The sequence below is a fragment of the Condylostylus longicornis genome, unplaced genomic scaffold, assembly GCF_029603195.1.
Source record: "Condylostylus longicornis isolate FDR11 unplaced genomic scaffold, ASM2960319v2 ptg000005l, whole genome shotgun sequence".
NCBI classification, from domain to species: Eukaryota; Metazoa; Arthropoda; class Insecta; order Diptera; family Dolichopodidae; genus Condylostylus; species Condylostylus longicornis.
The window spans coordinates 604,501-618,959 of NW_026577974.1; the positions used below are offsets into that span (position 1 = coordinate 604,501).

Below are 14,459 nucleotides of genomic sequence, written 5' to 3' on the forward strand. Positions count from 1 at the left end.
AAAAATTTCTTTTAGTAGATAAATTTCTTTTTTAAATTGCCTTAAACAAAAAAATCTTATCGAAAAATTGTATATAAAAAGTTCAACTTGATAAAAATTGACAACATTTTTATGGAAAATTTTTTTTTTCCCGTGAAAACTTCTTTTAAGCATAGAAATCAGATTTTGCAATTTTTTTATATTTTTTTTTTATTTTCCGTTTTTGTATCCTATTTAAAGTATTACATATAAAAACTTTTGTGCTTTCGATATCAAAATATCAAATATTTTACTTGAAGTTTCTCAGTTTTTAAAATATTTTCAAAGAACTTTTAAAAATAAATTTATCATTTTCATTATGGTTGTCCGTTTTTACATAATATGTATACATAAGTATATATTATATTGACGTATATTGTATTTTTTGAACTTAGTATCAGTATATTCTAAAAATTCTTATTGCTTAGCGCTTTTTATGTAATTTCCTATGTAAAACGTTTGTAATCGTAATTTTCATTGTTCTTAATATGTCAGGAGAAAACTTGAATTTATAAAATTTGTTCTTCTTATGAATATTTGTTTTTAAAAACTATTGGATTGTAAGAATATGACAAGTTAAATATATGTAGATTTTAGAACTTTTTGTCTGAAAAAAGAAAACATAATACTGTTTTAATTTTGGCTTGCATGTCAATTATTGTACCTCTTTTATAGAATTATTCTCCTTACTTTTCAATTAGTAATAATATGTTTACCTCCAAATTTTACCTCAAAAGTCAAAGGCTTGTAATGCGCTCTTATAAAAACCGTTTTTACACTTCTAACCTTTTTTGTTTTATTTTTTTCCTTTACTCTTGTTGGTCTTTTTTTTCCTTTTTTAATATCACACCTTTATAAGACTGAAAACAAGAATCTCAGAAAAAGAAAAATTTAAGTATAAAGGTATAAATGTCCCGTTATGTTATGTGTACGTTTTTTTATAAATGTCAAAACGATCTGTGATAATTTTTCATATACATGTATGTATTCTTTACTCTTCATCGGTTCCTTTTAAATTGCAATTTTTTTTCCCATTTATTCTTTTCTATTCAGTGCTATAAATGGTTCTGATTTTTATACGTTTGCTCTCTTTTCTAAATATTTCTTTTAAAAAATCAATCTTTAATAGTCACACCATAATATATGTGTGCACATATTGAAAGAATCAAAGAGATTTTTCAAAAAAAAAAAGAAAAAGAGAAAGAGAAGTTATAGCAACTTAAAATGATACAATTTGGTATACAATTCTGAATAACTCTTCCCTTCTTATAAAGTAAACACGTAGAAATTATATAAACATAACGTTTCATACAGTTGATCGTTACATTATTACGTCAAAATAATATGAACATAATATAATTACGGAGTTCCAGGTAAAGCAAAGTAAATGAAAAATTTGGGAGCGATATTTGCGCCACATGGGCGAAGTTACAAACATCGATTTTTTCCGAAAACAATTTTTTTAATATGCGATTAATGCCTGATTACAAATACTTTACGTAAAAAAGACGATGGGACAACGCAAAAGTTACGTTTTTTATTTCCACTCATAGAGAACAGAGCCCCTTAGGCTGTTCTCAAGTCGACCCATAGGATCATCTGTGATCCAGCTACACTAACACTATATCAAGGGCCCGGACAAATTGCAATCGGGGTCACACAGCCTCTTCTAAAGAATCTCAGTCGTTCTCGCATTCGCAAAATAAGTGCTCCACCGTTTCGTTTTCTTCCAGGCAGGAACGGCAGACTTCGCCCTCCATCTTGCCATCATTTTCAAATTGAAATTCACCAAATGCAGCTAGTTTCGCCCCTCGTCTCAGATGTGCCTTCCGGGTAGATCCATCACGTAAGTCCTCACTTTCACCTTCGAACCGAAGTCCAAGGATAACGCCCATGTCCTGAATGTTGTTGATCAACCTTAGTGGCCTCTGAGGCGTTAGATCCCTGTGTTGTTTTATTCGAAATGCTCGCTTCATAGCCTCCTTTTTAAGAGGAATACGAAGTGGAGCTATGCCAAAGAGACCCCTCATCGAGTCCTTAAATAACACATTACAAAGGCGCTACAGTAGCGTGAGAGCGGCCTGTTGAGCCTTCTGGAACCATTTGACAGAAGAGTATATTACAATTGGTAGGACAATGGCAGTGTAGGTCGAATGAACCATTTTAGGTTGTACATATTTTACACATTTATCTATTAAATATTTCTGTCAATAACTGCTACAATAAACTGAACCACTCTATGGTGAGTACATCTACCTATATTACATGTGTACATAAATAATAGTATTTTTCTTATGAATATTACTAAAGATGTTAACCTAAAAATTTATCTTTTATAAGGAAAAAGTTTTATTTTTAGTTCATGTCACACATTATATATGGAAGGCAAATCGATTTGAAAAAGATGCGAGAACATAAAATAACATTTCACCTCATTTGAACCTGTACGAAGCACACAATTATTGAAGGATCTTAGAGAACATTTTGTTTTTATATTGGTACTTTTGTTTATTTTCTTATTATTATTATTTTTATTGTTATTATTATTATTCCTTTGCTGAATACCATTTTGTTGTTTTTGCAGTATGTACTTTTTTTGGTGTGAATGTGAAGTTTGTCGTTGTGTTGGTATATTATGCATTATAATAACTTTTTTTTCAAAATAAAAAACAGAATTACAAAAACGAAAAAATATAAAATGTCGCGAGTTATAAGATTTCTATTGTCGTGTAATAAAGTTTTAACATATTGGAAATTGTATGAGCAGAAAATGTGAAAAAAGATTTAAAAAAAGTTGAATTTCGTTTTGCTCAAGGGGTGAAAGCAATATAAAATATTTATTGGTTTTTTTAGTTTTATTTCTGCAAGTATTTTCCGACAGTACATTGGAAATCAAATTTAAAAAATAAATTTTAGTAAAAATGAATTAGAAACTACTTTCAATAATATTTTTCTCTTAACTTTTTGAATATTTTTAGGACACATGGATACTGCCATTATATTTGAAGCTGCATTTTAATGGTGATCAGTTATATAGAAAATACCAAAAGTTGTAGCTAAAATTAGAACACTTGTATTTGAAGATATTAGATGTGAACACTTGTGTGTGAAAATGTGTTTAAAGCAAGTTAAAAATCTAAAAAGTATAAAATATGAAAAGCATGACATACTCGTGGACGGAATATCTTTTTTGGTAAGTAATACTAATCATACGATAATGCGATTTGCTTCAATAATAAGACAAAATGAAAAAACCTAAATGAAATTGATATTTTATAATATTTTACAATATTTAATTTATGTATATGTTTTAGTGGACCTCCCATAATCTAAGGAACGTAATTTAATTCCTGATAATAAAAAATATAAAAGTCTATACGAACCTGATATAATCATATCACCCCGTTCTGTCGTCCAATAATTGATTGAAGCTGGATACGCTTCCGTTTCACATTCCAATGTTACTTCTTGTCCAACATATGCACCTTCCAATTGATTTGCTATTGACAGCATTGGTGGAACTATTATAATTTAAAAACAATTGAATTGTTAAATTTAGAAACAGTTTTAAATTTTTTTTTCTAAACATATTATACAAATGAGTTTTACAATTTTTTGTTGTTTCCTGAAATAAAACAATTTATTGTAAAACCGAAGAAAAAACAAGTATCAGGAAATATTTTTTTATTTTATAATTATGATAAGGTAAATGAGGATATAACGCAACTTATACACCTTGATGTAAAAGTAAATGAGATTTTTGAAGTTAATTGAGTCACAAAATTTTTCATTAGTTGGTTTTACTTTCAACACAGTATTACAGCAAATATTTTAATAATTTAGGGGTTTTCATAAAAGAAAAATCAAAACTATTTCAAATTCTTTACAATTTCAGACTTTTTTCTTATTTATACTAATATTAAAAAAGGCTAAAACCGATTTATTTTAAAATTTGATGTGTATGTAAATCAAGGAATAACAATAATACCAAAATTTTGTAATGTAAAATAAAATTGATTATTATCTTAATAAGTTTAGTATCGATGTATGACTTGATATTTCAATTAAACCTATAAATTACTAACAAAGTATTATTCTGTATATCAATGACTATCAATTTAAATAACAAATTCAAATGAAATTTTAATATTTTTGTGTAGATGAACATGATATTTTAATGTTTCGAATATAAACATTTATGATAGTATTATACAAAATTATAAAAAAAAATTTATATTTTTTTATTATAAAATTATTAACTATACTAATGAGAATATTTTTACTGAAAAATATGTATTATAACAAAAAATGTACGTAATACATCAATTTTTGAAAATTTTCTTTTGTGATTAATAAAAATTTATATCAAAATTTTAGGTTTATCCTTTTTATCATTGAAAAATACAGGGTTAAATATTGATAGTGTAATGGAAACCAACATGGATTTGTTAGTTAATGTAAAGGAAACAAGCTTGAATGTTTTATTGTGGAATAAAATTTCAAGAAGATAATAGAAGACTTAGGTTTCGATAAAAAATCATATAGTTTGAATTAGGTCACATATAATTTACTTATTTCGCGTTTTTAATTTGTTAAAAGTTGTAGATTATATTTTATGTCTTACTTTGAGATTGCTTTGCATAGCTTTTTTTGATTCTATAGCACAGGTGGTATGAAATTAAACGTAAGGCTTTACATATCTAAACTAGTGTAAATGTATCTAATTACCTTACTTAATTTAGTTGTATTGTTATTTTTACTATAATATGTGAAATTTCCTGCTCCTCTCATAGATAGTAACACGAGAATGTTTGAACACAATAAAACTTTAAACGAGTAGAATATTATTTCCGTTCAATCACTTACATAAACTTATTTTATAATTTTAACATTGTAAGTATTTCTTAAGGATTTCCAATAACTTATTTTAAGTGTTATATTTGTGAAAATTGAAATATAAATTATGATCTTAAGTACAAATGTAAGTTTTTAAAGTTTTACGGTTTTCTCTCTGTAATTTATTTCATATTATCTTATTAAATTGAATAGATTAAAACCCTGTATTGATAAATTTTTTTAATAAAAAAAACCAGTATTAAATAACAATAGTAATATCCTTGAAATGATCAAAATCAATTTAGCAAGGGGATATTGAATTAAATCAATCAATAATTTAAAATAGATTTGGAAAATTGTATAGATAATTTTGGCTTTATAAAGATAATCATGATAATGAACACACTTTATCCATTTATTAAACATAAATAATTTAATAATACACACACAAATATATATAAAATATATAGCATCAGAAAATAACATACCATATCATCGTAAATAATAATGGAAATTGATACCATAATAAATATTCGATTCAATGACTGACACGTTATTTATAGATAATTAAATTCGATTTCAAAATTTTGTGATAAATATTATTGTCATGAATATAGAGTTATTAATATATTTTAGTACTCGTATATAACTACAAGTATAATTATAATTTATTATTAAATTAAAGATTTGTTAAATACTATACATATGTACTATACTATACTATACTATACTATTTTAAAAAAACTTATTGGTAGTATTAAATTAAATTATCTAACCATTTAAATTCAACAGATTATTTTCTATCGACAAACTTCATTATTCGAAACAACACGAAAAATTATTTTAATTTATGGTGGTGATTTGTAATTACATTAAAAGAAAAATACCATAAATTGAAAACACTTATACTTGAGCAAAAGCTATAAAATTAAACGAAAAATGCATTCTTAAATTTACATATTTTTATGTATTTTCTACATACTCGAACATAAGCAATGTATAAAGCAATACTATAATGGCCCTATTGGAGTGATAGTTCAATTTACCTATTACCCTGAAATTGTTTAAGCAATGAAAACTGTACTTATCGTGATAATGAAAAAGCTACTTTTAAGTTCGAACATGATTTTAAGTTTCAAGAAACATATTAATATTAAATATTTAATTCCATTAACAAATCCTTCATGTTCATTTATAATACATACATAAAAATACATAAAATTCATACAAATATAATAAATTACATACATTGTACGCGTAAATGAACGCGTTTACTGATAGATGGTGGCACACCATTCGATGCAACACATAAATATGCTGCCATATGCAATCGGCTCACTTTTGTTATTTGCAATATTTCTCCATCAACAACATTTACTAAAAGAAAAAGAAAATATTAAAAAATAATATACATATATTTTTTTTTAAACGTTATTAATTTAGGTTTTCCAAAAAAAATATTTAGTGAATTTGGTAGATTTATTTATGCATAACATAATAAGTATAAATATTTAAAATAAACGACTTCAAATTTTTTGTCGCCAGATGACGCAGGAAGTCAGAACAATTTTGGTGTAAAAAATTGTTATTTAACCATATGAAATTTATATTCAGAAATTTATTGATAAATAAATTAAAAGCTTACAGAACTATAAAAATAATTACGATTTTAATTCGATTTAAAATAGGAAAAAAATTTCAGGCTGAAAAAAAAATTTATTTAATGGAAATATTAAAAAAAACTGGTTAAAATTTAAATTTTAATGAAAATTCTAAATTTCATTAAAAAATTAAAAAAAAAATTGCATAATATGTTGCAAGTCCGTTTAGTTTGATGTTTTTATGTATTTGTGATTTTTAATTTTGATATTTGAAATTATATTTTATTTGGAAATTTTTGCTTTTTGCAGCCCCTAAAATTATTCAGATTATTGCCAGTTTATATGATTTTAAAATTCAAATGAGTTTGATTAACAAATATATTTGTGTAATTTTCTTAATTTTACAATATTATTAATTTTCATTTAAACTTTATCCTTTAATTTAATAATTTAATAATTTTATTCCCCCATTTGCGGTATAGTTCTTGTATTATTTTAAAAGTTTCTCTGGCTTTTAAATTTTGTATTTATTGATTGACGTCAGAATATTTATTTGTAGATACTATTTTTCTCATTTTATTTCATAAGAAATGTCACTTTACACAATATGCATTTAAACATCTTTAAAGTTTTCTCACAATGTAAGGATTTTATACTTTTAGATTAATTAGTATAAATATTTTGATAAAACTTTCAAAAAATCGTTTGAAAGCCCGTAGCTTTTATAGTTTTGTATTTTTTAAACTCCTTTTTGTTTCATTTCACAAATCTCTCGTTTAGAATGCCATTTTCGTCTTAAATAATACGAAAGAGACTTGTGCGATTCACACACATATTAAAAATATTAAAAAGTTACATACGTACATAACTTTAAATTCATATGTAACTAATATTTATTTATTGATTGTTTCGTAACAATTTATGAGATCGCTTTATTTCTATTTTAAAACAATCAAAAAATAAAAATACAAAAACTATTAGAATAAAATTTAATGAATTACTTGCGTGTTTTTTTAGATTTATTCAATTTAAATTTTAATAATTTATTGTTTTCAATTAAAATCAATAATTTATTAATTAAACATTATTATTTGAATATTTTTGGTTTCATATAGTTGTAATTTAAATTTATTTATATCTATAGATAAGTCGTTATTGGATTTTTTTTTGTAATTTTTGCTAAAAGTTCAAATTAATTTGTGTACAGGAGTAATCGATATAAAAATAATTTATTTAATTACAAAAAAAAATTGGGGAATGGCAATAAAAAGTTTGCCCGGGCAATTTAATTTATACTATGTTGGGTATTAGCGAATTTTTCATTTAAGTTAAGGATTTCTTAGAGAATTTTTAAAAAAAGTGGCTGTGAGGAATATATAATAACATATAGTTATAAAACCTCTGTTAATAACAATTAGCTCTCATTACATTTAATTTAGCCTGGCAGTTTTAAAAAAAAGTTCAGAATTTTAAATCTGATTCAAATTGCATATAAGGAGTTCTTTATTACCCCAATAAATTTACAAATTCTAATTACTCGGGAAAACTTTTTAATGAAATAAAAACCGACTATGTTATTAGATTATTTAGTTAAATGAAAGAAAAAAACCCAATAAATAAATAATAGTTAATAAATTTTAAATTAATTTGAAATATAACTAGACAATTTTGAATACAAAAAAAAAAAACAAAAGATAAACATTAATTTGAAAATATTTTTGCAAATTTCACATAATCTGAATAATTAACGGAATTGGATTTTTCATTTAATAACCAATTTATTATAACATTAATTATTAAAATTTTGTGTTTCAATTAAACTGCAAAGGTATTTAAAAAATTTTTAATTTACAAATTTACTAATTAATATTTAAAAAATTACAATGTCATAACTTTTGAAATACATATTTTAGAAAATTTTTTAATCATAATTATTTTGTAATTCCTTTTGTATTTATTTTTTTTTTTTAAAGAATATTACAATTTCTGTTTTTTCATTTATAATGACGACCAATATCAATTTTAGCCGCGAATATTATGTGCAACACAAATACATACATAATTTTTATAATTTATGTGCCAATTATAGATTATCTAAGTTCGTTTTTGTACTCGTAATAAAATATTTTTTAATTAAGAAATTTTATTTTACAGATGACTAACAAAATTTCTGGAGTAACAAATGTCTGTGGAAGTAAGCAAAATCTGTGGAATGCATTAAAGGTATAAGAAGCGCATAAAGAATTGTCCGCTCAAGAAATATCAAGTTATTGTGTTGCTGTTTTACAACAATTCAAAAACATATTTGTAAATCGTATTGCTCACAGCTTACATTGTTATATTTTACACAATCACCTGCTACGAAATGTCCTTTTGTGTTTTAATTGTTTAAAAAACCATATACATGCGTATGTATTTAATGTAATTAATTATCTATTATAATGCTGAAAATTGTTATCAAAAAAATATTGTAACGTGTAGCATACCATTTTCACCACCAATATTCATTTCTTCACCATCTTCTCTTCTCCACATAACATAAGGTTCTGGGTAACCGCGTGCTTTACACATTAAGGTTACATTTGTACCTTCTCTAACTACCATATCGTTACTTGTCATACTTTCAATTATCATTGGAGGCACTAAAATTGAAAAATAAATTTTAATTTCATTTAACAATAATAAATTTTTATAATAATAAAAATATAATAAGCATAAGGCAATCCTTTTTCATCCAATTTATTTAATTATTTCTCGTTAAAGTAATAAAAATGTCGTATCATGGGAAAAGGAAGGTATACATATACATATATAGTATACGTATTCATATATATACATATATGAATACGTACATATTAATATGTAAGTACGTATGTCTTAAAAATAGGTAAAATTTATAGCCCGAAAATGTCAAATTATAAAGCCTTGGAATTTTTTTTCTATTTGAAAGTTGAGATTTTATCCTTAAGTTATCATCAATTATTATCCTGTTATGACTCAATATATTTTTCTTCTTAAAATGTACATATGTATGTAAAATATCTATACAAATGCGTACATACATATTTATGTATATGAAATTTATATCACTTTGTAACATATTATGTTTACGAAGAAAATGAAATACATTTTACTTATGTACTAGCTGCGTATATTCAAGAAAATAACAATTTTAACCTTATTCTTGGAGTTGAAGACTCCAAAATATTTCTTTAACATTTGAGGAAGAAGAAAGTTATCAAAAAATGAAGAAAGAAGGAATGAAAACAAAACCAAAAAGATTGAATTTATGGCCATTTCATTTTGTTAACACCACATATGTTAGTTGAATGGCATTATTTCTATCACCTCATTCCAAAATAATTTTCACAGAACAATTTCGTTAATATACTCTTTCACATTGGAATTTTAGATGAAAATGTTAACCTTTTTTCCGGTATTTTTCTGGGTAAAAATATTTCTAATTTTTTAGATCTTTAAATCTCCTTTATATATGTGCGCTTCTATGTTTTGTACAAAGTATTTAATAAGGTAAAGAAGTTTATACAAGTAGTTTACAATATAAAAATTAAAATAAATAAACTTGGATAGCTTCTAAATTAGCACATTTCTCTTAAATCAGTGATATTAATTTTTTTAATATAATAAAATAATGTCTTTTTGTATACTTTTAGTAGCGGAGACAAATTAAAAGAATGACATAATAATTTAATATCGGAAATACTTTTTAATTATATCATAAGATCTAATAATACATATATCAATTAAGGACCTGAAAAAGAAAGAAAACAATTTGTCATCTAAGAGAAAACAACGCTAAAACAAACTGATTATACAACTATTTGAAACAGCCACCTCGATGCAATGACGTTTGCTGTGAGTTTGAAAAGTATTTGTGGTTTTTAACGAAGTATTTAATAATCACAATTCTAGAATTTATTAGGAACTGATGAATAGATGAACAAACTGAAATTAAAAAGCACATTTTTTCAAAATTTATTGAAAATATACTTAGAAAGAATACAAACATACAAAAACATGATGAGAGACCTTGTAAATTAATGGTGTAACACTTGAAGAAAGTTAACTTTTACCGGCATTTTAGATTAATTTGGTTACCTATATAATTATGGTATTATTTGGTTATGTCTTAAAAAGAAGTGTACATAATTCTATTTAAAAAAGTTTTTGCAAGATGTTACTTTCTAAGTAAAATAGTAACATGTACAACCTGAGCGTAAACGTAAATTTTATGTAAATAAATATGATATTATCCATATTGAAAAAGAAGATCAGTTCCTCTCAAAAATGAAATCAATGAAAAAAAAAACTTCTACGCTTTCAAAGTCAATGAATTGATTTAAGGAAAAATATTAAATATATCAAAAATATCAAATTTTGGAGCTATGAGTAATTTATAGTTGTATGCACGTCAACATAGTTAACATCACCCTTTGAAATAAAATGTTTCAATAAATGTTTCTTAATTTTGCAATGTTGGTTGAAGGATTATGAAAAGTTTTTCATTTTTATATTTCTTACATATTTCGCTGGGTATGTTTTTGGTTATGCTCAGCAAATAGAGGTGCGTCAAGCACAAAAAATTATACAGAGCTGCTTAAAAAGAAATCAACTCTTCACAATGATAATTTATATCTCTTTCCTGGTCATTTTACCCAGGTAAAAAAAAAATTTTATTTCATTTAAATTTTTCACAAAACATTAATTTTATCTTCTTTTTTTTTACCTACAACTTGAAGATATCCTTTCCTTGATCTCATTGGATCTGTATTTACTTGGCACATATACCATCCACGATCTGTTTCTTCAACTTCCTTTATATGTAAATACCAAGATCTATGGTCGTTGTATGATAAACTTATACGAGAATTTTGTGTTATCACATTGTGATGTATTGATAATATTGTTTGTGTATCGACTCGTACCCATGCTACCTGTTGGTTTTATATGTAAAATATTATTGTTTACAATTTACATAAATGGCAATTATGTTAAAAGAAAATAAGAAATTGTATACTTCTATTCAATGTAAAAGTTTAATACGTGTGTACCATTAATAATAGCACTTTACAGTGATAACAGTATAAGAAATAAGAGGAAAAGCAAAAAAGGATATATGAGTAGTTATAATAACAATAATATTATAGTGGGAAAAAATTTCTTTAACCTTTAAGGAAAAAGGATAACATAATATTGTTATGTAATAACATAAAATACTTTTAAATTTAATATTGTTTAAAATTAAATATGAAAGGAACTTTTTTATAATGCACGAATTTACAGTATCGAATAAAATTTGAGTGACGCAAAGTAAAGCCAGAAATCAAATGAAAAAAAAATGCTTCAGCTCTTATGAATTAAATTATGAAGTCCTCTCTATACACCAAATTGAATGATAACTCCTGCAAACGCGGAGTTTAGAATATGAGTTTAAACAGGTTGTCTGATGCCATGTTTCAATTATAAGTTTTCTATAGTAATAGTCTCGTATAAGTTTTCGCTATCTTTCGACATATTTTCTTTCATAGCTTAAAATTATTAAAACTATGAAAATTGAAATTTTAGTGTTTTGTCATATAAAATACATAAATGATCAATATCTAGATTTTATTCTTTCTGATATTATTTTTAATGCTAAATATTTACTCAATATTGCAATTTGAATTTAATTTTAAAAAATCTTTAACACCAGGAATTTAAATATTATAGAATAAAAAGAATAACTGGAGCAAAGTGTTGTTTATTGAAGAAAGAAAACAAAAAATATAAAAGAAAAATGAAAACAAAAACAAAGTAAAAGGATTTTAATGTGTCAAAAGGAAATGGTATGCATATAAATTTCAAGGTTAGAATAATTTGTTTATAAGTTATCAAAACGACCTGAGGTGTAATCTATCATGTTGTAAAATTAACAAAAGAAAAAAATATTTTCGAATAAACAACAAAATTTATTTAGGCTGCTTAAATTCTGTTTACATTTGCAAGCATTATCCTTGTACTACAATAATGAATACTTATTCAGAATTACTATATGTATGTAATAATGTATACTTCAATGTAATATAATAAATAGACATATGTATGCACATAAAAATTGTGTACGTTCCTAATACCGTTAAGATAAATTAATCATTACGACACAAAAAGAAACAAGAAAAAAAAGAAAGAAAAAGGACATGTCATTATTCCTAAGTGATATTGTTTACATTGAATAGGGTAGTAAATTAATGCATGTATATGTAAAACAGATACATAAGTACGTAAGAATTTCCTTTTAATAAAAAAGCAGAATTATTTTGAATGGAAAATGGAAGAATATGAATAAGAAATTTAAGAATGATAAAATATTTGTTGTTAATGTTTTAAAACATATTTGTTGTCAACATTAAAGTACAAAAACTAATTTAAATATTAAAAAAATGTTCTAAATTAATAAATGCTTTAGTAATTTCAAGTTATTTTAAAGATATTGAATTGAATATTAATTTAAAATTTTTAAGCACCTGCGTTAAGATTATTAGGAATTATTTGTAAAACTTAAGAACATAAGTCTAGAATTTAATAAGTTTAGAATGTATTTTATTTTAATTGTAGTTAATTTATCGGAAACATGGTTTTGAAAAAATTTAAGATTAAGTTAATAGAATTAAGATAGAAATTTGTAATGTGTGGAAAATTACTATATCAGCATTGTAAAATGTCATGAATATTTTCTGTATATCTAAATCATGTCACTAATATCTGTATTTCTAAATCAAGTTACATTTAACAAGGAAAACTTTAACAAAAACTTTAAAATTAAGCCAACTTTAATATTTTCTTTTATTACATTAAGGATCTATATATCAAAAATAGACTAAAATGAAGTTCTTTGGAAGTGGAAGTTGTAAAACGTCTATAATTGTCATTAGAATATCACTTAGTATAGATATAAGGAATACTTAGATCAACCAACAATTATTTTTTATATTTTCATTTATTAGAATTTTTAGTTTATTTTATTATCTTGCTTTGCTAATTATCGAATAAAATATTGTAATTAATTTAAGGCTCACACTAGCAGTCTTAAATACTTATGTAGGTAATTTATTGTAACGTAATTTATAAAATTGTTCCATAAAGAATACAATATTTTCCTTTTAGGTTTCATATAAAAGAATTCTGATAAATGAAATCAGATTAAATATTTACAGAAATAGAATAAAGATTTTACATACGCATCTATATATATGAAGGCATATTATTTACAATAATATATTGATATACATATGCTTTAGGAAAAAACATACGCTCATTTATTCCAAAGAATTCTATTGAACTTCTTATTAAAATTCTTAGAAAAGTTTTAAAACTGATATTAAATTTTGCTTTTAACATAACTTTATCTCTTGTTTTCTTTACAACTTTATAACAAAATTTAATTTAATTTAAATGTAGGTAATTTAAATGTAAATGTTTATACATTATCGAATACGCCATATTTTATTAAATTTAATTTTTTTTTAATATAACAAAACGTTTAAAATCATATTAAGTTTCTATGTACCTATACAAAAAAAGCTCAAACCAATGATGAAGAACAAAATTAGATTTTTATTTTAATAAGAATTTAAACACAAGCGATATCTCAATATCATGAAATAAATGTGTCGACTACGAATATTGAAAGCTACAAATTCATGGTCGTATTATAGCTATATAATTTTTATTGGATTAATTTATTTAGTATTTGATACATGTGCACAAAATAATTTACCTTGTATCCTTTAAGGTTTTCAACAACACAAGCCAGTAGAGCATCTCTCCCAACTGATACAGTAACATTTGGTATAGGTTCAGCAAATCTAGGCATACTATCATCTTTTATATTTTAATATTCAGCATTATTATAGGAAGGAGATAAATTTTATTTATAATGTGTTATTTTTATAGCAAAAAAAAAATCATTTTATTAAAAAATATTTGTGTATGTGTTTCAAAAAA

The 14,459-nt window shown here is 24.1% G+C and overlaps 1 protein-coding gene across 3 annotated transcripts in view; it reads right to left on the reverse strand.

Annotated features, from left to right (window-relative positions):
• Positions 1-14,459, reverse strand: part of LOC129615651 (uncharacterized) — a 63,118-nt gene that overhangs the window by 22,054 nt on the left and 26,605 nt on the right. For all 3 annotated transcript variants that reach the window (XM_055530980.1, XM_055530974.1, XM_055530969.1), the window contains exons 3-7: positions 14,233-14,336; positions 11,203-11,410; positions 8,942-9,097; positions 6,103-6,231; positions 3,402-3,539 (exon numbers count right to left, since the gene is read on the reverse strand). In XM_055530980.1, coding sequence (XP_055386955.1) covers positions 3,402-3,539; positions 6,103-6,231; positions 8,942-9,097; positions 11,203-11,410; positions 14,233-14,336 — 735 coding nt within the window. The remainder of the gene's footprint in view (positions 1-3,401; positions 3,540-6,102; positions 6,232-8,941; positions 9,098-11,202; positions 11,411-14,232; positions 14,337-14,459) is intronic.